This window comes from Hyla sarda, chromosome 1, assembly GCF_029499605.1.
Source record: "Hyla sarda isolate aHylSar1 chromosome 1, aHylSar1.hap1, whole genome shotgun sequence".
NCBI classification, from domain to species: Eukaryota; Metazoa; Chordata; class Amphibia; order Anura; family Hylidae; genus Hyla; species Hyla sarda.
This window is the reverse complement of record NC_079189.1, coordinates 188,895,126-188,918,253: the sequence shown is the minus strand read 5'-3', so window position 1 is coordinate 188,918,253 and position 23,128 is coordinate 188,895,126. Positions and strand designations below refer to the sequence as shown.

Sequence of the window (23,128 nt, the reverse complement as noted above, 5' to 3'; positions counted from 1 at the left end):
ATAGGTTCAACCAATCCAGAGAATGGAGGCTCCCTGTCCCCCAAGTAAATAGAGCAGCAGCACACATGCTGAAGATAACCAAAAACAGCTGAAGTTACTTTCACTCAGAGGATGAGGGACCCATTCCCATAATCAGTGAAGGTCCCAGAAATGAGATCCCTATCAATCAGATTTTTATCACCTATGGACCATTTTCCCTGAGAGATGCCAAAACTGCAGCAGATATTTACTCTCTATGCACCAATGGATCTTCAATACAATATATTTTTACAATATATCTATACTTTTCTTTGAGAAAAATCATGATTTTTGACTGCACATTGTTGAGCCAGAAAATCAGTGGCACGCAGATTGGACATTTCATCTGGCCCAGTAAAGATTCATTTTCCTCTAATTTCAATGTAAAAAGCAATCTGCTAGCTGGGGCCGTTCCAGTACATCAGGGTTTAATAGATGACACCTGCTCTCCTCTGGAATCATAAAGGTGGAACACATATTGCATATACATTCCAGCCATGATTGCTCCAATTGTCCTGGAGGCCATTTCTTGGTTATCTCAGGCTTCCAGGAAGTTTAATAAAGATTCCAGTATAGTAGTGAAGAAAACTTTATGTGGTTTATCAGGAAGTATGAAAATACAATGTGGACAATACAGATCATCTGCTCGGTGTAATTCTCAAGGGAAGACAAGACCACAACACATAATAAATGGTGAGCAATGCACTTTTACAGAATTTCTGGGTGGGAAAATTTGTCTCGTACCTAATAAAATGTCATGTGAGTCACTGGCTCTGAAATAAAATGATGCCTGGAAAATCAGGCAGCCTAATGATAACAATAGGAATGTCAGCCAGAAGCCCACGCAGAACATATGCATAATATACTGACATTAAGTCTATGTATCCATTAGTTTTGCTAGAGGTCACATGGGCAAGGGTGGATCTCAACGCCAATGACTAACTTTCATTATTAGCTTGATGGAAAAATCAGTCAGAGTAGCTACATGTCAACAGTCAAGCCTGGCACTTTTCTAATGCCTGGTCCATGCCAGGTGTCTGTCTTCCATCACACTACATCTTCTGGAGCGCCAGGAATATCAAATAAAGACTGTCTTTGAAGTGGACACACTGAATAATACAAAGTTTGGATCTGCATCAGCAAAAATTCAACTAGGAGGAATTATTTTCCATTTAGATGACCCCGCAATGCTGAGAAAAATATTGTTCTCATAGACATGAGTTCTTGGCTTGGCTAAGACTGTTCCGTATAGAATAGCTGGTTCTACAACCAGTGCAATCTATTCAATGACTAAAATTCTCGTACCTAAATGGAACATATTGAAGATTTCTTGTTTTATGTATTGTTAAGTCACTGTATAAGTTCTACAAGTTTGTAATATATTTAGTGTTTCCTCACTTTACTATTTCAACATCTCTGTTTAAGGGAGTAAATGTCATACATACTCTTACATTTTGAGGCTTAAAACCAAATCCATCTTACAGAACAGTACAGTTGTAGGATGTCTAAGTGCTCTTTCTATGTAGTCTACTTCAAACCAGTCTGCCCATTCTCCTATGGCATCAACAAGATATTTTCGCCCACCTATTGGATATTTTGTCTTTTTTCAGACAATTCTCTATATACCCTAGAAATGGCTGTGTGTGAATAAACCAGTAGATCAGCAGTTTCTAAAATACTCACCAACAACCAATACTGGTACCAACAAACATGCCACTTTCAAAGTCTCTTAAATCCCCATTCTGATGCCCAGCTTTATCTTCAGCAAGTTGTCTTGACCATGTCTACATGTCTAAATGCATTGAGTTGCTGAAAAACTATTTGTGATAACAAGCCATTGAACAGGTATACCTATTAAAGTGGTCAGTAAGTGTATAGTAGTGCATTGTGCAACTCATCCCCTACAATGGTGCACCCTCTCCAGTCCAATGCACAACAGCAAAATGTCATGGCATAGAAGAAATTAGTATATGCTTTGATTGGCCAGAGATGTAAGGGAAAAGAAGTCCATGCATGTGTACCACTGGCAAACAGCTCAGCTCTGGTCCCACCTGCTGAAATGAAGAGAATGAGAAATAGCTGTGAACTATGAAGGGAGCCCATGCAGCCAAAGTCTTTATATATTGTTGTATCGGGGTAGAGAACAGTGTAGACTAGTGCTTGCCCCACACCACTGTCCCTAGCTACTTAGAAAATTCATCCTAAACGGTCACTCACAACTGGGCGACAGTCCCTATAGTGGAATAAGTGTCCATGGGCGAAAGAGGAGTCAGACAGGCGGGGTCAGTAACACATAGGGAAAACCGTACAAACTCAGCAGAAAAGAAGGGTTAACCAGGAATAAGCCAGAGAGTCAATACATAGCGGGATGTGAAGTACAAAATCAGAAGCAAAGTCAGAACAAGCAATCGGTCAAACCTAAAGGATGGCAAAGTTCAAAGTCAGTAGTTAAAGGCAGAGTCAGGTCATAGGCAGAGGTCAGATCAGGCCAGGTATAAAACACATGGGTCAGGAACACTAACTAGTAAAAGGAGAATCACAAGCATCTGACTACAGCAGCTGACCAGTTTAAATATCATGCCCTTAGGAGGTGTAAGCGCCAGAGCCACAGCTGATTGGCCGGGCGCTTCCAGCTCTCGATTGGTCGGCAGGACTGTTCGTAGTATGACGTGCAGCTCTGCACCGAGCAAAGCTGGTTGCTATGACATCTATTCATGTATTTCTGATGCCCCATTTCAGGTAGAAATATACCGCATTAAAAACTTATCCTGCATAGCATGTTCATATATATATATATATATATATATATATATATATATATATATGTATATATATATTTTTTTTTTCTTTTTCTTCTTCTCACATGGAAACAAATGCCACCATATACCAATACAGTGACATGCTTTGTGCTCCTGAGGAAGTAGCTGAGGAGTGACGGAACGCGTGGGACCTGTTCTGGGGGGACACCTGTGATTTTGTGATGTATATTTGATCTCTCTCTCCTAGTCACTTTATATACCCTCTATTTTTTGGATATACCCATTTTTTGGACATCTGGGTAGCTGCTATATAACATTTGTGCAATACTGTATTTATTTGTGTGTTATTGAGTATTTATGCAATACACCTTTTCTAGTTATGCACTTTTTGTACTCTATCCTGGATATTTAGGCAGCTAAAAGATAGTGGCCCTGATTTATCAATCTGTCTGAGACAGAAACTGGAGTGATTTTCCCAAGCAACCAATCACGGCTCAGCTTTCATTTTACCAGAGCTCCCTAAAATATAAAACATGAGCTGTGATTGGTTGCTTGGAAAAATCACTCGAGTTTCTGTCTCAGACAGACTGATAAATCAGGGCCAGTGTGTGCAATACTGTGCTGATTTTTTTGTGACATTGAGTATAGGGGCTCTATTGTGTAGAGAGATAGCATTTATTGTTTACCAAAAGGAGTAATAGGGTGTCCCTGAGAGGATCTCCCAGTGGGCTGGGGTTCCTCTCTGTGTCTATAGGGGGGAATTGGGGTTTGGCCCTCCTTATTTTTGTGTGTTTTTAAGTATTCAGTGCTGTATATTGTAATTATTGATTGTGTAATAAAGAACCTATAGTACATGACTTAGGTGTGTGCCTTTCAGCTTTTGTTGTATGTGTTTTTAAACACTGGTAGCACCCAATGAGAATTTGTTCTTTGGTTGAGCCCACTGCTATATGTGGGTAATTCTTTGGGGAGTATACTTCCAAAGTACACAGCAAATGCAGAATGAATTGAGCCTTAGAGCAACTTCAAGAATAAATTGCCTAACTGCCTCACCGATAGAGAAAAGCTCCTCCTATACAAATGTCATCATCTATATATATAAAACTCAATGTGTGTGTGTGTATGTATGTATGTATGTGTGTATGTTCCAGCATCACGTCCAAACAGCTAAAGATATGAACATGAGACTTGGCACACATGTTACTTATATGTCAACAACAAACATAGGATAGGTAATTTAACCCTTACTCACTCCCCCCCCCCCATTTTCCAGGGTCTGGGTTTATGTTTAAAGTCCCATACAAGTCTATGGGAAATATATGTTACTGCATAACTTCCAAACAGCTGGAGATATTTCGATAATACTTGGTCACATGTTACTTATATGTCCACTTAAAATATAGGAGTTAATTTAACCCTTAACTACCCCCATTTGTGAGGGTCCGGGTTTTTGTTTTAAGTCCCATGCAAATCAATGGGAAATGTATGTTCCCACATAACTTCCGTATGGTTGGAGATATTTCAATAACTGGTATACATATTACGCGTCGGGATAGGAGGACTGGGATAGAGGGACCGGGATAGGAGGACCGGGATAGGAGGACCGGGATAGGAGGACCGGGATAGGAGGACCGGGATAGGAGGACCGGGATAGGAGGACCGGGATAGGAGGACCGGGATAGGAGGACCGGGATAGGAGGACCGGGATATGACAACAATATATGAGGACGGGATATGAAGTCAAAAGCTTCCTCCTTTGTTTATTTTCCTCCCCAACAAGGATTAGGAAGGAAAAACCGGGCAACGCCGGGTACTCAGCTAGTTATACATAAAATAAACACAGTTAGGCTTTAAGTATGCATTCACACATACAGTATACTGTGCATATTTGATGTGCAGGATTTGATGCTGCAGATTTCAATTTAAACAAAATGACTGAACATTGCTTCAAATCCTGTGCATCAAATATGCACAATATACTGTATGTGTGAATAGACCCTAATGGTCTATTCACACGTACAGTATTCTGCACAGATTTGATGCGCAGGATTTTCTGCTGCAGATTTCAATGTAAACTAAATGACTGAGCACAGTTTATAATCTGCAGGTACAAATCCTGCGCATCAAATCTGCGCAGGATACTGCATGTGTGAATTCAGCCTAAGGTTGCGTTCACATGTGCATATTTTTGCTGCAGATCTGTTGCTGCAGATTTTGCTGCCCACTGAAGTCAATGGGCAGCAAAATCTGCTGAAGCAGATGTGCAGCAAAAATATGCATGTGTGAACGCACCTTAAGGGTACGTTCACACGAGCGGATCCACAGCGTATTTTAAGCTGCAGATCCGCCGCTGACGTACCGCTGTATGGTGCCTTTAAATGTGCCTGCTCGGAGCAGCAATACGCTGCTATGAGCAGACACACTGCGATGTACGAGTCGCTGTGCATGCGCGGTGTACTCGCACGTATCGCGGCCACTCCACCTGCTCTATGAGCTAGGCCGAGTGCTACTGCAACGTGCGAGTATACTGCACATGCGCACGGCAACTCGCAGGCACATGTAAAGGCACCATACAGCGGTCCTTCAGTGGCGGATCCGCAGCGTAAAATACACCGTGGATCCGCTCGTGTGAACGTACCCTAAGTACAGGTTCACATGTACAGGATCTAGTGCATATTTTGTGCAGCTGATTTTGCTACCCATTGAAGTTAATGGGTAGCAAAATCAGCTGCAGAAAATATGCAGCAAAAATATGCAGCAGATCCTGTACATGTATGCAGCAGATCCTGTATGGGTGCATTCACACACAGTATCCTGTGCATATTTAATGTGCAGGTTTTGAAGCTGCAGATTTTATGCTGCAGCATTCACTGTTAACTAAATGACTGAAAACTGCAGCTTCAATTTCTGTGTATCAAATATGTGCAAGATACTGTACGTGTGAATGAACCCTTAAGGTGTATTTCGGCAGTTAAAAAAAAAAACTATGAGCAGCTTCTTCCTACTGCCACAGGACGCTATGAACAAAAGAACATATGAAACAGCAACAACATAAAAAATGATGTCTTTCTTAATCTAATGGAGTAATGTTGAGATATAGATATATATCTATATATGACCCTTTTAAGTGCCATGTTTTTACTCCTCTATAATAAAGCTTGACCAATTCACCTTAAAACACTTTTGCCCCGTTATTTTGAAATATCTTAAATTCATAGTAATGCTTTAATGCACACAGCATATTTCATTCCACTTTGTACACAGCACATGACTACCCTATACAAGGTATTTTTGCTGAAAATACAGTAATTACTCTGTCTGTGTATGCTATAGAAGCCAGTGCTAAGAGGACATTCCCTGCTGGGTCTGAACCGATGCCGACTACAGGTGCATAAGGCCTTTTGTTCTCTTTAGGCTCCTAGCGCTTGCTGGCAGGACTGATCGGAGAAGCAGATGAGTCTCAACTTTATGGTCCCCTAAATTGAATAAGCATTCAAAAATTGAAATAACACATCCCTCAAAAAGTATTTGCCAATTCGCTGAGTGGAGAATCGATTTGGCAGCTCAGCAGAAAGGAAATATTTGTGGGAGACTGTGACAGCGAGTGATCTAATACCAGGATAATAGAGAATGGAGACATCATAGATGCCACACAACAATGTAACACTAGGAAAAACTAAGGTGTACCATAAATTAACCTTAATATCATAAACTTAAAGAGTTAAAGTGTACCCCTCAGATCCAACAAAAACATTTTTTTTAAATATATCACTCAGTACCTAATCCTGACCATGTACATACAATTTTAATGTATCTAGATGTAATCATTTGCCTGCTCACATCACCTTAACATTAGCAAAACTACAATTCCCAACTTGTCCTTACTGACAGGGCATGCTGGGAGTTGTAGTTTCGCTAATGCTAGGGGAGATGTAATCATTTGCCTGCTCACATCACCTTAGCATTAGCGAAACTACAATTCCCACATGTCCACAGTGTCAAGGCATACTGCGTGTTCTAGTATAGCAACCCTAGGGGAGATGTGAGCAGCAGGCAGGCAGAGTGCAAGTGGCAGGGGGAGAGGGGGGGGTGGGGGTCAGAGATGTGAGCGGTGGACAGCGAGTGGCAGACAGTGAGATGCTAGCAGAGAGCCAGTGGTCCCAGAGGCTGAAAGGGAGCAGGCAAAGTGAAATACGGCTGCAGCGCGGATCCCCGCTGGGGATACATGTCTGTTATCTCCCCCGCAGTTCTATACCCAGATCCCCGAGTGTGTAGATCAAGAGTACAGAAGCAGAGAAATGTTCCCCGCAGAAGCAACTTGTGTGCCCAAGCAAAGCAGGCTCACAGCGGGAAGACAGTGTGCTTCCTCCAGCTATGAGTGTACCAATAGCTGAACACAAGCTGACAGTGGGAGGATTTTTCCTCCAGCTCTGAGCCCTGCGCTCACAGCTGTCAGTCAAGGAAGTGTGTCCATGACATAGGTGATGATGCATGGACACAGCAGGACTAGTATGTGTCCAAGCAGGCAGGGGGGCAGTTGTTTGACTGGCTTTTTCAGTATGAAATACTGAAAATTTTCTAATGAAAGTAATTGCAAAACCTATTGGTTTTACATGCTTTACAACATATCAAAAGTTGTTGTATATGACAGTGCCCATTTAGCATATGTGCAAGAGAATTTTCCTGCCTCCTAGTGCTCAGTTATGAACACGACATCTGCATACGCATATATAGACTCCTGCCCTATGCAGTATTATAAAGAGACTTGCCCAATATCACACTAAACAGAAGCTAAAAGCTTAAATAAACTTTGTTTATATAATTTTATAGTTCCTTTTTTCTTGTAGTGGGCTGATGAAATAAGGCATAGTTCACATCTGTGCCAGAGGTTCCATCATAGATTACACCTCAAATTCCAGAAAAATAGCATAGCATGGTGCAATATTTTATCCAATAAAACAGTGGATACCATTACAGAAATGGCATCTGTCATTGTCTAGTATTCCTTGGATCTGGGAGCACTATTTTTTTTCTGTTGTTCTGCTCCTGGAGCAAAAAAAATTTTGTGAAATTAACAAGGCCTAAGTCAGAGCTCTAAGTCAGTAGATTTTAAGAGAAAACGCATGCTAGACTAATATTCTGCAAAAAAAAAAAAAAAAAATCCACCCTAAATCCACCCTAAATCCACCCTAAATCCACATGAAAATCTGTGTGGATCTGCTGTGACAATGCTGCAGATTTGATTATACCTTCAACATTAACGTTAACAGTGAAATCCGTACGGCACCTCAATTTCTGGCAGATAAAATTCTCTTCTATGTAGATGAGATTACAAAAATCACATTTAATCTGCTTCAGATAATAGACAAGATCTCTGTTACAGTTTAGCCTACTAGGGTATGTTTCCGTGGCCTATTCCACAGCAAGATCTGCATGAAATCTGTGTGAAATCCACCTCCCGTTGTGCTGATCCTTTCCACCGCCAAAGGAGAGACATTCACACATAGGAGTGCTGTCAGACAGGAGAGAGCACAGAGGAGTCCTATCAGAAAGGAGAGAGCACACAGGAGTCCTATCAGACAGGAGAGAGCACAGGGCAGTGCTATCCGACAGGAGAGAGCATAGAGGAGTGCTTTCAGACAGGAGAGAGCACAGAGGTGTCCTATCAGACAGGAGAGAGCACAGAGTCGTCCTATCAGACAGGAGAAAGCACAGAGTCGCCCTATGAGACAGGAGAGAGCACAAGAGTCCTATCAGACAGGGGAGAGCACAGAGGAGTGCTATCAGACAGGAGAGAGCACAGAGGAGTATTATCAGACAGGAGAGAGAGCACAGAGAAGTACTATCAGACAGGAGAGAGCACAGAGGAGTACTATAATACAGGAGAGAGCACAGAGGAGTACTATCAGTCAGGAGAGAGAACAGAGGAGTGCTATCAGACAGGAGACAGCACAGAGGAGTCCTATCAGACAGAAGAGAGCACAGAGCAGTGCTAGCCCACCCTCACTTACTGGACTTTGTCCATGCCTGTGCTTTAGCTTGGACAAATCCATGATTTTATAAGCCATGATTTCTATAAGAAGGAAATAACATTTTCTTATAAGGTATATCAGAATGGTTAAATGTTTTGCCAAGATGTACAACATATCAAAAGTTTATCTGGTAGTCTCTATTATACTGAATGCTGCAAGCGAAATTTATGGCTGTATGTGAATTGTTACAATAAACCCAGAACTACTGAACTGTGACACCTGCCTGTTTGGGTCTGTTTGCTTGCTGGCAAAACACACCAATGTCTTGTCATTAGGACATTATATGATTATTGTCTTTCAGACATACAGTCATGGGCATAAATGTAGGCACCCCTGAAATTTTTCAAGAAAATTAAGTATTTCTCACAGAAAAGGATTACAGTAACACATGTTTTGCTATACACATGTTTAATCCCTTTGTGTGTATTGTAACTAAACCAAAAAAGGGAGGGAAAAAAGCAAATTGGACATAATGTCACACCAAACTCCAAAAATGGGCTGGACAAAATTATTGGCACCGTTAACTTAATATTTGGTTGCACACTCTTTCGAAAAAGATTCTGAAATCAGTCGCTTCCTATAACCATCAATAAATTCTTACACCTCTCACCCAGAATGTTGGACCGCTCTTCCTTTGCAAACTGCTCCAGGTCTCTCTTATTGGAAGGGCGCCTTTTCCCAACAGCAATTTTAAGATCTCTCCACAGGTGTTCACTGGGATTTAGATCTGGACTCATTGCTGGTCACTTCAGAACTCTCCAGCGCTTTGTTGTCATCCATCTCTGGGTGCTTTTTGACGTATGTTTGAGGTCATTGTCCTGCTGGAAGACCCAAGATCTCGGACGCAAACCCAGCTTTCTGACACTGGGCTGTACAGTGCGACCCAAAATTCATTGGTAATCCTCAGATTTCATGATGCCTTGCACACATTCTTGGCACCCAGTGCCAGAGGCAGCAAAACGACCCCAAAACATAATTGAATCTCCACCATATTTCACTGTAGGTACTGTGTTCTTTTCTTTGTAGGCCTCATTCTGTTTTCGATAAACAGTAGAATTATGTGCTTTACCAAAAAGCTCTATCATGGTCTCATCTGTCCACAAGACATTTTCCCAGAAGAATTTTTGCTTACTCAAGTTCATTTTGGCAAAGTTTTTATGTCTCTGTGTAAGCAGTGGGGTCCTCCTGGGTCTCCTGCCATAGCGTTTCATTTCATTTAAATGTCGGTGGAGAGTTTATGCTGACACTGATGCTCCCTGAGCCTGCAGGACAGCTTGAATATCTTTGGAACTTGTTTGGGGCTGCTTATCCACCATCCGGACTATCCTGCATTGACACCTTTCATCAATTTCTCTCTTCCATCCACCCCCAGGGAGATTATCTACAATGCCATGGGTTGCAAACTTCTTGATAATGTTGCACATGTGGACAAAGGCAAATCTAGATCTCTGGAGATGGTAACCTTGAGATTGTTGATATTTTTCCACAAATTTGGTTCGCAAGTCCTCTTTCTGTTGTCCATGCTTAGTGTGGCACACACAGACAAGCAATGCAAAGACTAAGTGAACTTCTCTCCTTTTTATCTGATTTCAGGTGTGATTTTTATATTGCCCACACCTGTTACTTGCCCCAGGTGAGTTTAAAGGAGCATCACATGCTTGAAACAATCTTCTTTTTCCAAAATTTTGAAAGGGTGCCAATAATTTGGTGTGACATTATTTCCAATTTGCTTTTTTTTTCTCTCCCTTTTTTGGTTTAGTTCCAATACACACAAAGGGAATAAACATGTGTATAGCAAAACATGTGTTACTGCAATCCTTTTCTGTGAGAAATACTTCATTTTCTTGGCAAATTTCAGGGGTGCCAACATTTACAGCCATGACTGTATAAATCAATATGTATATACTATTTAGCTTTGAACATCTAGTGTAAAGTACAGGGCCATTTATATGGATACACCTTAATAAAATGGGAATGGTTAGTGATATTAATTTCCTGTTTGTGGCACATAAGTATATGTGAGGGGAGGGGGACTTTTCAAGATGGGTGGTGAACATGGTGGCCATTTTGAAGTCGGCCATTTTGAATCCAACTTTTGTTTTTTCAATAGGAAGAGGGTCATGTGACACATCAAACTTATTAGGAATTTCACAAGAAAAACAATGATGTGCTTGGTTTTAACGTAACTTTATTCTTTCATTAGTTATTTACAAGTTTCTGAGCACTGATAAAATGCGTTCAATGTGCTGTCCATGGTGTTGGATTGTCAATGCAACCCTCTTCTCCCACTCTTCACACACTGATAGCAACACCGCAGGAGAAATGCTAGCACAGGCTTCCAGTGTCCATAGTTTCAGGTGCTGCACATCTCGTATCTTCACAGCACAGACAATTGCCTTCAGATGACCCCAAAGATAAAAGTCTAAGGGGGCCAGATCAGGAGACCTTGACGGCCATTCAACTGGCCCACGACGACCAATCCACTTTCCAGGAAACTGTTCATCTAGGAATGCTCGGACCTGACACCCATAATGTGGTGGTGCACCATCTTGCTGGAAAATCTCTGGGAACGTAGCAGCTTCAGTGCATAAAGAGGGAAACACATCATCATGTAGCAATTTCGCATATCCAGTGACATTGAGGTTTCCATTGATGAGGAAAGGCCCCACTATCTTTGAACCCCATTTACCACACCATACCATCAATATTTGTGTTCCAACAGTCTTGGAGGGTTCTATCCAATGTGGGTTAGTGTCAGACCAATAGCGGTGGTTTTGTTTGTTAACTTCACCATTCACATAAAAGTTTGCCTCATCACTGAACAAAATCTTCTGCATAAACTGAGGGTCCTGTTCCAATTTTTGTTTTGCCCATTCTGCAGCACCTGAAACTAGGGATACTGGAAGCCTGTGCTAGCATTTCTCCTGCAGTGTTGCTATCAGTGTGTGAAGAGTGGGAGAAGAGGGTTGCATTGACAATCCAACACAATGGGCAGCACATTGAACACATTTTATAAGTGGTCAGAAACTTGTAAATAACTCATGAAAGAATAAAGTTACGTTAAAACCAAGCACATCATTGTTTTTCTTGTGAAATTCCCAATAAGTTTGATGTGTCACATGACCCTCTTCCTATTGAAAAAACAAAAGTGGGATGCAAAATGGCCGACTTCAAAATGGCCGCCATGGTCACCACCCATCTTGAAAAGTTTCCCCCCTCACATATACTAATGTGCCACAAACAGGAAGTTAATACCACCAACCATTCCCATTTTATTAAGGTGTATCCATATAAATGTCCCACCCTGTACATTAAGTCAATATATTTTGGCTTCTCCCTATTCCTTTTTTGTTACTATACCAAAATAAGTTGCAGTCTACCCATCTGTTTTTGTTTGACAATTTTTACAAACAAGGATGTCCTGGATGGAGACGTTACCTCACAGGCTTCCTGCCCTGTAGCAAATCTTCAAGACTTTTTTCATAGTGTTCGGCTACAACCACCAGTCTCTCTAAGGAGGCAAGCAAAGAATAAATCAAGTGTTACAATGAACTGAAATTTCTAGAATATGTTTCTGTAAGCAGACAGGAGAAAAACAGGCATTGGTAGAACATTATGTAAGACTATACAATAGCATGAAATTGTGTTACCTGAAGATCATTTTTAATGTAATAACTTGTTCTATTCTCCATAAACTAAAAGTCTACATGTGTTTAATGATTACCAAATACCGTGAACTTCTGATTGTCCGACAGATTTAATGAGGAATTCCCACTAAAAGGTGCGTTCACACTGCGGAATCTCCACTCGAATTCAGCGAGCGGAGATTCCGTCTGGCAGCCGCCGCCAAAGATACTTCGGCACTAGGGCCGCGGGGCACTGTGCCATCACCATTGACGGCTATGCAGTGCTCGCGGGATTCTACGCAAAGAACGAACATGTTCTTTATTTGCGCGGAACAATTTCAGCGGTGGAATTGTCCGCAGCTGAAATTCCGCAGTGTGAACAGGTCTCGTGGAAGACCAATTCACACTGATGGTAAGGTTCACCGCGCGGAATTCTATTTGCAGAATTCCACAGTGAGAACATACCCTAAGGCTAAGTTTACATCTGCATTAGAGGCTTCCTTGGAGAGGACAATACCTTTTTAGGGCTCCTTCCCATGGAGCGGATTTCAAAGCGACCCCGCAGTGAGTTGTCTGCTGAGTTTGAATTGGGTTTGGCTGTCCTCTGCAGATTTCCGCCAGCAGAAATCCCACTTTGGTAAAATCCTCCACAGACCCCATTAAAGTCAATGGGGTCTGCAGCAGTTTTTGTCAGCAGAAATTTCGGTGGAAAAATCAGCTGCGGATAAGCCCATCCCCATTGAACTCGCAGTGGGAACTCACCAGTGTGAAAAAGCCCTTAGAATATTTTCACATGTAACTGAAATGCTGCAGATTTGTTGAGGATATGCTGAACATTTGTTACAGATTTTTTGCGAATGTGCTGCAGAAATGTCATCGATGTATCTGCTTTTATTATTTTATCTACCAAGAAAATTTTAACACTATCAATAAAAAAAGTGGATATTTGTCCGAGCAGCGCTGAGACCAGTGCATTTTTCTCCGATCACTAGCCTTAATGTTACGGGTTCCTGCCGAGGATCTCACTGGTGGCTTGCAGCTCATCCAAGACATCCCTAACCCCCTTTTTTTCCTCTACCTTCCTTCCTAGCAGATATGTTTTGGATTTGTTGCAGATTTGACTTCCCTTTTGAAGTTAATTACTAAAATCCGCAATAAATCAGCAACATTTCAGTCCATTGAATGTTAAGGTCATGTTCACACAGAAAACATGTGCAGACATTCCACACATTTAAATAATGCTGTGGGCACTAGGACCACTTAGAGATGCGCCGTCTCACAGAAGGCAATGCATTTAAGAAATCTGCAGAAAGACTAGACTATGGCTATTTCTTCTGCGAATACCAGAATCAGGATTTCCACTGTGTGAACAGTGCAGCAGGATACCATTGAACCCAACGGTACCCTGCTGCAGCGGAATACACTCCAGCTCTCTTCATGCACGGAGCGACCTCTGCTCCGCGAACAGATTACTGATGACCACAGCACAAAGCAGTGGCCAACACACCCCTCCATGTATCTCTATGGGAGAGATGGAAATACAGCATTTGTGTATCTCCGGCTGTCCCAAAGAGATACATGGAGGGACATGTCAGCCACTGCTTCATGCCGTGGATCCTGCATATAGCGGATAAGTACTTATGTACCAGAGTTCCCCTGAAATGCGTATGTTCACATGTTGCATGGCGTTTTACAATTTGCAGTTTGTGGGGCTGCAGACACACATGAGGATTAACCCTCCTTGTCATTCAAGGTGGTAAATTCTTGGCTTTATTCCTGTGTAATCAGCAGACACATGCTACTTATCTCCTCACAAACCTATTTACTATGGCGGGGCAAAAAATATAAGTGAAAATTTACTAGTGCATGCAAACAGGTTTAAAGGGGTACTCTTTTTAATCAACCGGTGCCAGAAAGTTAAACTGATTTGTAAATTACTTCTATTAAAAAATCTTAATCCTTCCAGTACTTATTAGGGGCTGTATACTACAGAGGAAATTCTTTTCTTTTTGAATTTCTTTTCTGTCTGTCCACAGTGCTCTCTGCTGACACCTCTGTCCATGTCAGGAACTGTCCAGAGCAGGAGAAAATCCCCATTGCAAATATATCCGGCTCTGGACAGTTCCTAAAATGGACAGAAGTGTCAGCAGAGAGCACTGTGGAGAGAAAAGAAATCCAAAAAGAAAAGAATTTCCTCTGTAGTATACAGCAGCTAATAAGTACCGAAAGGATAAAGATTTTTTAATAGAAGTAATTTACAAATCTGTCCAATGTTTTGGCACCAGAGTACCCCTTGAAGGTATCTTGGATCTGACATGGATTTTGGGGCCTAACACATTTTATATAACACATTTTATATAAAAACCTGTCTAAGGCTAAGTTTCCACTTGTTTTTTTTTTGGAAAACTGCCACTGCAGTGTTTGAGCCAGTCAGAAGTGGATCCAAAAGGGAGGAGAAGTGTAAGTCCTTCCTTTATGTTTCCCATTCCTTTTGAATACACTTCTGGCTTTGGCTCAAAAACTGCAGTGGCAAATATCCAAAAAACTGCCAGAAAAAAAAAAAAAAGTGGAAACTTAGCCTTAGACAGAAAATATTTTCTTGGTAAGGTTATATAATCTCCTGATTATTAAAGTGCCACTCAAGCCTATAAAGAAAAACTACAGGAAATCGTGTATATAAATGGAAATTGTGTATAAATGCTTTAGGAAATTGTGAAGAGTTTAGACTCCAGGTATAAAATACAAATAATAATGTTATCACATTATCATGGCGCAGTTTATAATGACTGAAAAGGTAATGGTTTGTCCAAAAGTCATATACAGAACAGAGACAATAACATGATGTGTGGTTAGGAATTCCAGAGACAGAGGAAGGATTTCATATGCTGTAATATTAGGTGCATAGGTGTAATTACAGAAGTACCTATGAAGCCCAGCAGCTTAGGGTGTTTTCAAATATTGTGGTCATATGATGTGCAGTAAGCTAATATGGAAGCAGATCACTAGAAAACAAGGGAAGAAGAAAAAGTTGAAAGGAAGAGGGTAGACTCATGAAAAGTCTTTAATGGCCAATGGAAAATGGTCCCATGGTATGGTGCCAACATAAATAGCGAAACAGGGCAGGATGCAGATAGCTCCATGCTTCGTATAGTGGTAGCTTTGGGTTACTGTAGCTCAGCTTTCATTCAGGTCAATGGGCTGCAGTAACCCCAACTTGGTCACTACACAATATAAAGCTGTCTGTTTCACAGTGCACTGTGGCACGACGGCTGATCGTGGGGATGCTAGATGTTGGCACCCCTCAGCTTGATGACCAATCTTGAGGACAATGCTGCTAGAAAAAAAGAGGTGATAGGATGCACTCCCTTATGTGATACCGGAGTGGAAATGGTAACGCTAAATGTGAACATGCGCTTACCAAAGGTAATTATACTCCCTCCAAGTACAACTATGGAAAGACATGAAATACAATGGGGTCTCAGCAGCCGCTCCGCTCTTCGTACAGATATAGTACGAAGAATTCTTCCAAAAGGGCAGAGATCATGAAGGCGCTGGAGACCAGGTAAAATGCAACTTTTCTTTATTCCCACAATGCAATGCGTTTCGCCGAAGTTCCACTTCATCAGGCGTGCCTGATGAAGCGGAACATCCGCAAAACGCGTTGCATTGTGGGAATAAAGAAAAGTAGCATTTTACTTGGTCTCCAGCGCCTTTCATGATCTCTGCCCCTTTGGAGGAATTCTTCGTACTATATCTGGAAAATGCTGCTGTCCTCAAGAATATATTCTAGTTACCCAGGACATAGAGTGGTAAATAAATAATAAGAAAACCAGACATGCTCTGCTATTTTAAAGAAGAAAAACTCCCCAAACCATATAACGACTTCAAGAAATGCATTAGAAGTGATGCAGGTCATCCAAACATACTGAATTGTCTGCGCACCAAAATCTGGAAAATATATGTTCCAATTAAACTTTTTACTACAGGTAATTTAGTGGATTTCATTCCCAGAGAGAAGGAACTCACATCAGCACGGGACGCCCTGTTCTTCTATAACCAAGAATGGCCCTGTCACAGCCCAGACGCATTTCGGTTTAACAGGTCCCCCCAGCCTTACAAAACACTGGGAATTTTCAGTGTATACTTTATAACTCGCACACTTGTATGTGTTAGTTTCGTCAGGGCACCAGGACAGATAGTGACAGCTATTACAGAGGGATGACCTAATCTCCAGTGTTTCTATTAAGAACATCTTTTTCTTGGATTATCTAAACTAATGATCTAATACGGAACAAACATCAGAGAGCTTTGAAAACTTCATGTAACCAGGGTTTTTACAGCTATTACACATCCTGGTCAGTGGGGAAATATATAAAACCTATTGGCAGCAAATAAGAGCAATGACAGCACAGATAAAAACACAATGGTTGTTATAGATCTGAACAAATATTATATATTTATCTTCTCAGGACAGATTATATACATTTAATGGAATGTATTTTACTAATAAACAAAATAAAAAAACAGATACTGTGTGTATATATATATATATATATATATATATATATATATATATAAAATATAAGCAGCACACCCCAGGTAGGCTTCAAACAAAAAGTGGATTTATTCCATGATGTGAGAGAAAAGTCTCTCACATCATGGAATAAATCCACTTTTTGTTTGATGCCTACCTGTGGTGTGCTGCTTATATTTTTCGATACATTGAGGGACCAGTGGACCGAGGTTCAGACTATGCGGGCACTTAAAAAATTCCTTTTTTCTATTTATTTATGGAGGTGCTGTTCTTATTGGATATATATATTCTCTTTCTTTCTTTTTCTCCTTCTCCTTCTTCTTCTTCTTCTTATCTGTTTCAGACAGAGTTAGATTCTATTTTCTGTACATGACTATTGGGGTAGCCATCTTGCACTAGCTGCTGTTACTAACATTTGGAGATATGCTTTACAGTGGCCATATAGACCGCAGGAACCTGTGAACGGGAAATGCTCATTGACTTATGAGAAAGTGTTCTGGGCATGCTATTTTACCTGTGCAGAGGTCATAGTGCATAGAGGATTAGAACATAAGCTGTGTCCTTTACCTACTGTCCATAGATAATCCTGTATCATTTGCTTCCAGCTTTATAATAGGAGTGTAAAATGCATTGTCAATGTTAAATGTAGAGAAACCTATCTTTTTAGAGGAGATATATGTCTCCTGAAGGCACAGTAGTGTAGCATCTCGTCTCCTCACTTCACACCACATGAAGTATCTTTTTTTGTGGGCTATTAAGCCCATTAACATTCATGGAAAGTAGGCGAATGCTCATGATTGCTGCTAGGAGAGATGTGGAGGTGATCAGGAGGGAGAGTATAGTGTAAGTCTGACCAAGCATCTGGGGGTACAATTAGGGGTGATACACACTAACCTGTGGTTCAGTGTAGAAGTCGACACACACTGGGCTTGCAAGCATGGTAATTAAAAACCCGACTTGGCTCTGTGAGCCACAGACGGGGATGTCACACAATTGCTCCTACTCAAACCACAAAAGAAGGAGCGTTAGAACAGCAAATACAAATAAAAAGGTTAAGGCTAAAAAAGAAAAACAGAACAGCAAAATATTGGCAAGAAATCAAGATAGGTAAATAGTAATATAAAAATGCGGTGTATAGATGGTATAGACACCGGTATAGTGGGTGTGGAAAGTAAAGTCACAAACTGGTCAAGGGAATCGCTATCAGCCATTCCACCGGGTTAAGTTTACATTCTAGTAAGAGGATAACATGTTATCATAGTACTGGAAAGAAAGTCACTCTGGATCATTTCTGATGGGAGAACCGGAACGAGGACATGGAAGTTCTTCTTGATCAGGCAGCATACCCCAATCTTTGAGGATGGATAGTCCCATTTCAGCATTCGGCAAGGCATGGACTTTACCCTGTCTGTTTATCAAAATCTTTGCAGAAAATCCCCATCTGTAGGGAACACCTAGGTTGCGGAGAGTTTCAGTCAGAGGGCCAAAACTATGCCTAGATTGCAGCTTAGCTGCAGAGAGGTCTGCAAAGAGTTTAATATCTTCATAGGGATCAGCAAGAACCAGGTGTTTGCGAGAATATTGTAAAAGTAGGTCCTTGGTTTGAAAAAGCGTGAACCTAGCAAGGACGTCTCTTAGCAATTCATCTGGAAGGGACCTTGGCTTGGCTACTCTGTGGGCCATATCTATGCTATACTCGTAGTCTTCCAAATCAGGGAGCAGTTGTTTGGTAAGCTGTTTCACATATTTAACAAGCTGAGAGCCAGGGACGTTTTCAAGGATGCCCCTGAACTTCACATTGTTACGCCTATTGCGGTCCTCCAAATCAATCATTTTGGGATGCAGGGAATCAACCTTCTCATCTAAGGCATTATGGGCATCTTGCAACTCATTGTGGGCTACTGCAAAGGAGGTAAGTTGAGTCTCAATGTGGCACATTTTCTGCTCCAGGATAGAGGTAGAGGCTTGCAATGGATTTAATAGCTTGCTAAAGTCCGTCTGCAAAGAGCTACGCAGGACCTGCAGCATTTCTTTAAGCATGGTGTCAGAGACAGCAGTATCATTAGTTTTCATTGATGACATTGATGAGAACATATCATTATCAGTCTCTGGAGCAGAGGCCTCAGGAGTCACCAGATCCCCGCCTGGGGCAACCAGACGGGGTCTCTGCTTCGGAGGACTAACCTGTGGAGATGCCTGAATGTCCTCAGCAGCGGCGCTCCACGTATCGCAGGCCTGCGAAGAGTCATCAGCATGTGTCTCCAGCGCTGCTTCTCCGCCCGGTCGCATCACAGCATCAAGACAGGTAGGTGGTGGTGAGTTCCAGTGCTGCGGCATATCGAACGATAATGTCTGATTAACCTTAGTGGAAGGAAGCGACTGGTAAGGGCTCTGCATAGCCTCCGAGCCGTCTCCATCTCAGTGCTTCCTCTGTCTTCGTTTTCCCGCCGCGCCCCTTGCAGAGCGCGCAGCGGGGCCATCTTGGTTCTGAGTGCGGGCCGAGCCCTCAGAGTGAAAATAGCTAGTTAGAGTCTGTAGACCTCCTTTTTGGAAGTTTCTTTTCCTGCCCAGAGTCGCCATGAGGGCTGGGACAGCCCCAGAGTTAAGTTTGAAGTCGCTGGCAGTTGAAAAACGCTTATTTCCCCGGTGTCACAGCAGGAGCTCTGTATTCATGCAGACATCTAGTCCGGCAACCAAACCACCTCCAATATTTATTTTTAACAGCATACAAAATGACTGTTGTGTCAGATTTTTCCCAGGTTGCAATGTGGCCGAGACCTGACTCACTAGTCAGCTGATGACAGGGAGCCTGTCTGCTTCAATGGGTGGAGGGATCGCTTTGTGGGAGAGAGATCAATCTGCAACTAATACAACAGCTGTAGGCAGCCTGATTGAAAACCACAGGTCTTTTGAATTGATGCAGCTCATTCATGTTTCAATGGGTGGGGTGGCTGATGTGTGGGAGGGAGGAAAATGGAATTGTGGGATTTGTAGGCAAAAAAAGAAAAGTCAAACAGGAAATACTAGTTCACAAAAAGCTAGCCACAGTGTTATGGTAATCTCACAACATAGCCATTTAGCCCCAAGACAAGCGCAGATCCTTCCTAAGCATGTCCATTACTGTCTGCCAGGTACGTACTAAAATCAAAAAAAGCAATTCACTCCCTGCCTCTGTGATCGCTGTCAAGTTTCACTAGACAGACTCCACTGACTTATAATGGTGCCATCTAATGCAACCAGATGCAAGCTGGGGAATAAAGTGCTTAAAGTGCACGCTTCTCTTGGGTCGTTCTAATCATCAGTAGGGGTCTAGACACTCCAACCTCAACCAGTCAAAACTTTTTGACATGTCTCTGTGACATAAAAAATTTGGGTAAAAGACGGGACACTTTAGGGTATATTCAAACGTACAGTATCTTGCCCATATTTGATGTGCAGGATTTGAAACTGCAGATTTCATGTTGGAGAGTTGAATGTAAACTATATGACTGAATACAACATAAAGGCTTAATGGGTTTATTTTTTTCTGAACTTGGGATTTTACTGCAGATCTACAGCCAATCTGCAGCTTTATCTGCAACATATCAGTACCGCGCCAGATTTTCAGTAAGTGGAGAAAATCAGAAACAAATCTTGACATGCCGAATGTTTTAGTATTTTACAAATTAATTTGATTTAATTAATGTACTTCACTACAGAGAACGTTACAAGATTACACTAGTGACAAGATTGCACTACATAAAAATTTATGGTGACAAGGCTGCAGATGCCTAGGGCTAGGTGGCTCAGTGCTGCTTCATCATGCAAATAGGTGACAGCTGTTTCCCACAATTGCTGCGCTTCTACAGACCTACAGGTATGTGGAAGTGCAGCAATTGCAGGAAACAGTTGTCACCTATTTGCATCATGAAGCAGCACTGAGCCACCTAGCCCTGGACGTCTGCAGCGTGGAACCATTCTGTTGGAGTGTTTTTACTTTTGGATGGAATAAAGGAATCAAAAAGGATTTGGTTAGTGGCTGCCCTCTGTCTTCTTTTTGCCTGAATGAACGTTATATGCAGTCTCTCTCATGAGGGTTTGCAGCACCACTAGTTCACTTCAGTGACTCTAAACTGGGCGATGTTCACACACAGAGAGGGTAGTGCCAATCGCTACCCTGAAAAGGTTAGTGACAAGATGACAGCTCTTAGACAAGATTACACTACTGATAACAGTGGGGTATGAACAGGAAAAAAAAAACGGTTTGGCGAGGAGCTGCTCAGTGTGCGATCGATAAAGGAGGACTCGAGTGGCACAGTACTATAAAATGCTTTATTGAAATATTGGGGACAACGCGTTTCGGCATCCACTGATGCCTTCTTCAGGTCCACTTACAGCTCCCAGTGATGCTGTGTGTTATGTGGGAAGCCTATCAGGCTGAATTTGTGCTAGGGGGCGGGAATTCCCACACCTCTCACACCTCTAGGCGGAGCCGTGTTAGGGGAGGGAGTATAAATGTCCCTGCATCATGTAGGCGGGGCGTACGTGACGTTTGCGGAAGGCGGTTGTCCAGCGTGCAGACTTCCCACGGTAAACACGGTTTTCCGGCCTCCAGTCTTTTACTATGTTCCCACCTACGCTCCAGGTCCCCCAGGGGTCGGACCGTTCCTCCCCGCCACACTCCGTTGCATGGGGTCTCGGGCGGAGGATCGGAGCACCCGGTCCCCGGTTTCCACTGTCCCGGACTCTCCTCCACTCTCTCCGTGGGGCCTTCAAGCCCCCCCCCCCCCCCGTTGCTGTGGTAATCTCTGCTGGGCCCGGCAATGCATGTGGTGGTGGTGGGGGGTGCTCGGCCGCGGACGGCCTGCCAGAGCGGCGGCGGAGATCTTGGCCTCTCCTTACCCGTGCGGCGTGATCAGTTCCTCCCCGCACATCGCAGCGGTGCTGCCAGGCCGCGTGGTGTGCGGGGGGGCGGAGCCCACTGCTGTCACAGAGCCCGTCCGGTCTCTCACCTGGTTCCTGCGCCGGGTCTCCTCCTCCTTGCCTCCCGTTGCTCCGGGCGGCTTGAACGTTCTATAGTTGTATAGTATAGTATATCACCTGGGTGTGGTGTAGGGTACACACCAGTGGATACACCTCATCAGGGAGCGCCCCCTGTATTTTCTCATCCATACTACTGATAACAGATGACTGGGTGATAAATCTACATACACTAGATATATTTAGTTTATCTCGTGCAGTTTTTTTTTTTTATATACTTATACTTTTTATTGCATGTACATACAGGGAGATGTTACAGTGTTCAGCCCTGAAACAATTGCCATCTTACCGCACACTCTTTGCCTTTCCCTTTCAAGAGCTTAAAGTTATGAACTGTTTAAAAGTAATAATCAGGACAAGGAATTGTTGCTATATCCCGGCTATAAATACTGTTTAGTGCACATGGACAGTATTTGCAGGGTTCTACAATTGCTCTGCTCTGATGTAAATCTGCACTTCAGATACAATAAGTATAAGAGGAGCGAGACTAGAACAAGATGTACAGTATGTTACATAGCAGCCAAGACATTATTGTAATATGTACTCATGTGCGCTGCACATAGTCTAAATATGTCTTTTATATATTACTATTGTAATAATAGCGATTCAGGTCCCATTTCTGTGTTCAGGCCTTTCTTTCATCACTGTCTTGTAACATCTTACAAATATCTTTTTTATTAGAAATTGCATTTGGAAACATTTAAAACTTCATTCTGCCGAAATATTAAAACGTGCATGTGTTCATGAATGTTCCAGTTCTTTTGTATGGGCAGTAGATCACTTGTTACAGCAGCACTTTGTGCTCCAGAGCGCTTATTTTTACTGTAACCTGTAGCTTAGAATTGTAATCTGCCATTTCGGGGGCTACAGAGATCTGTATTGTGACACCCAATGTATATATCAGTGGTCTTCAACCTGCGGACCTCCAGATGTTGCAAAACTACAACTCCCAGCATGCCCGGACAGCCAACGGCTGTCCAGGCATGCTGGGAGTTGTAGTTTTGCAACATCTGGAGGTCTGCAGGTTGGAGACCACTGGTATATATTATTGCACAAATAATCCTTTCCTTTATGTTCTTCATTATCTTATACATTATATTATACAATGCCTTCACACCCTTTCACTCTTCACGTTAAAGG

At 42.3% G+C, this 23,128-nt stretch overlaps 1 protein-coding gene across 1 annotated transcript in view; it reads right to left on the bottom strand.

Annotated features, from left to right (window-relative positions):
* The window catches only part of TBCK (TBC1 domain containing kinase), a 307,224-nt gene that overhangs the window by 261,385 nt on the left and 22,711 nt on the right, over positions 1-23,128 (bottom strand). Inside the window, exon 3 of the mRNA XM_056566040.1 lies at positions 12,248-12,320. Coding sequence (XP_056422015.1) covers positions 12,248-12,320 — 73 coding nt within the window. The remainder of the gene's footprint in view (positions 1-12,247; positions 12,321-23,128) is intronic.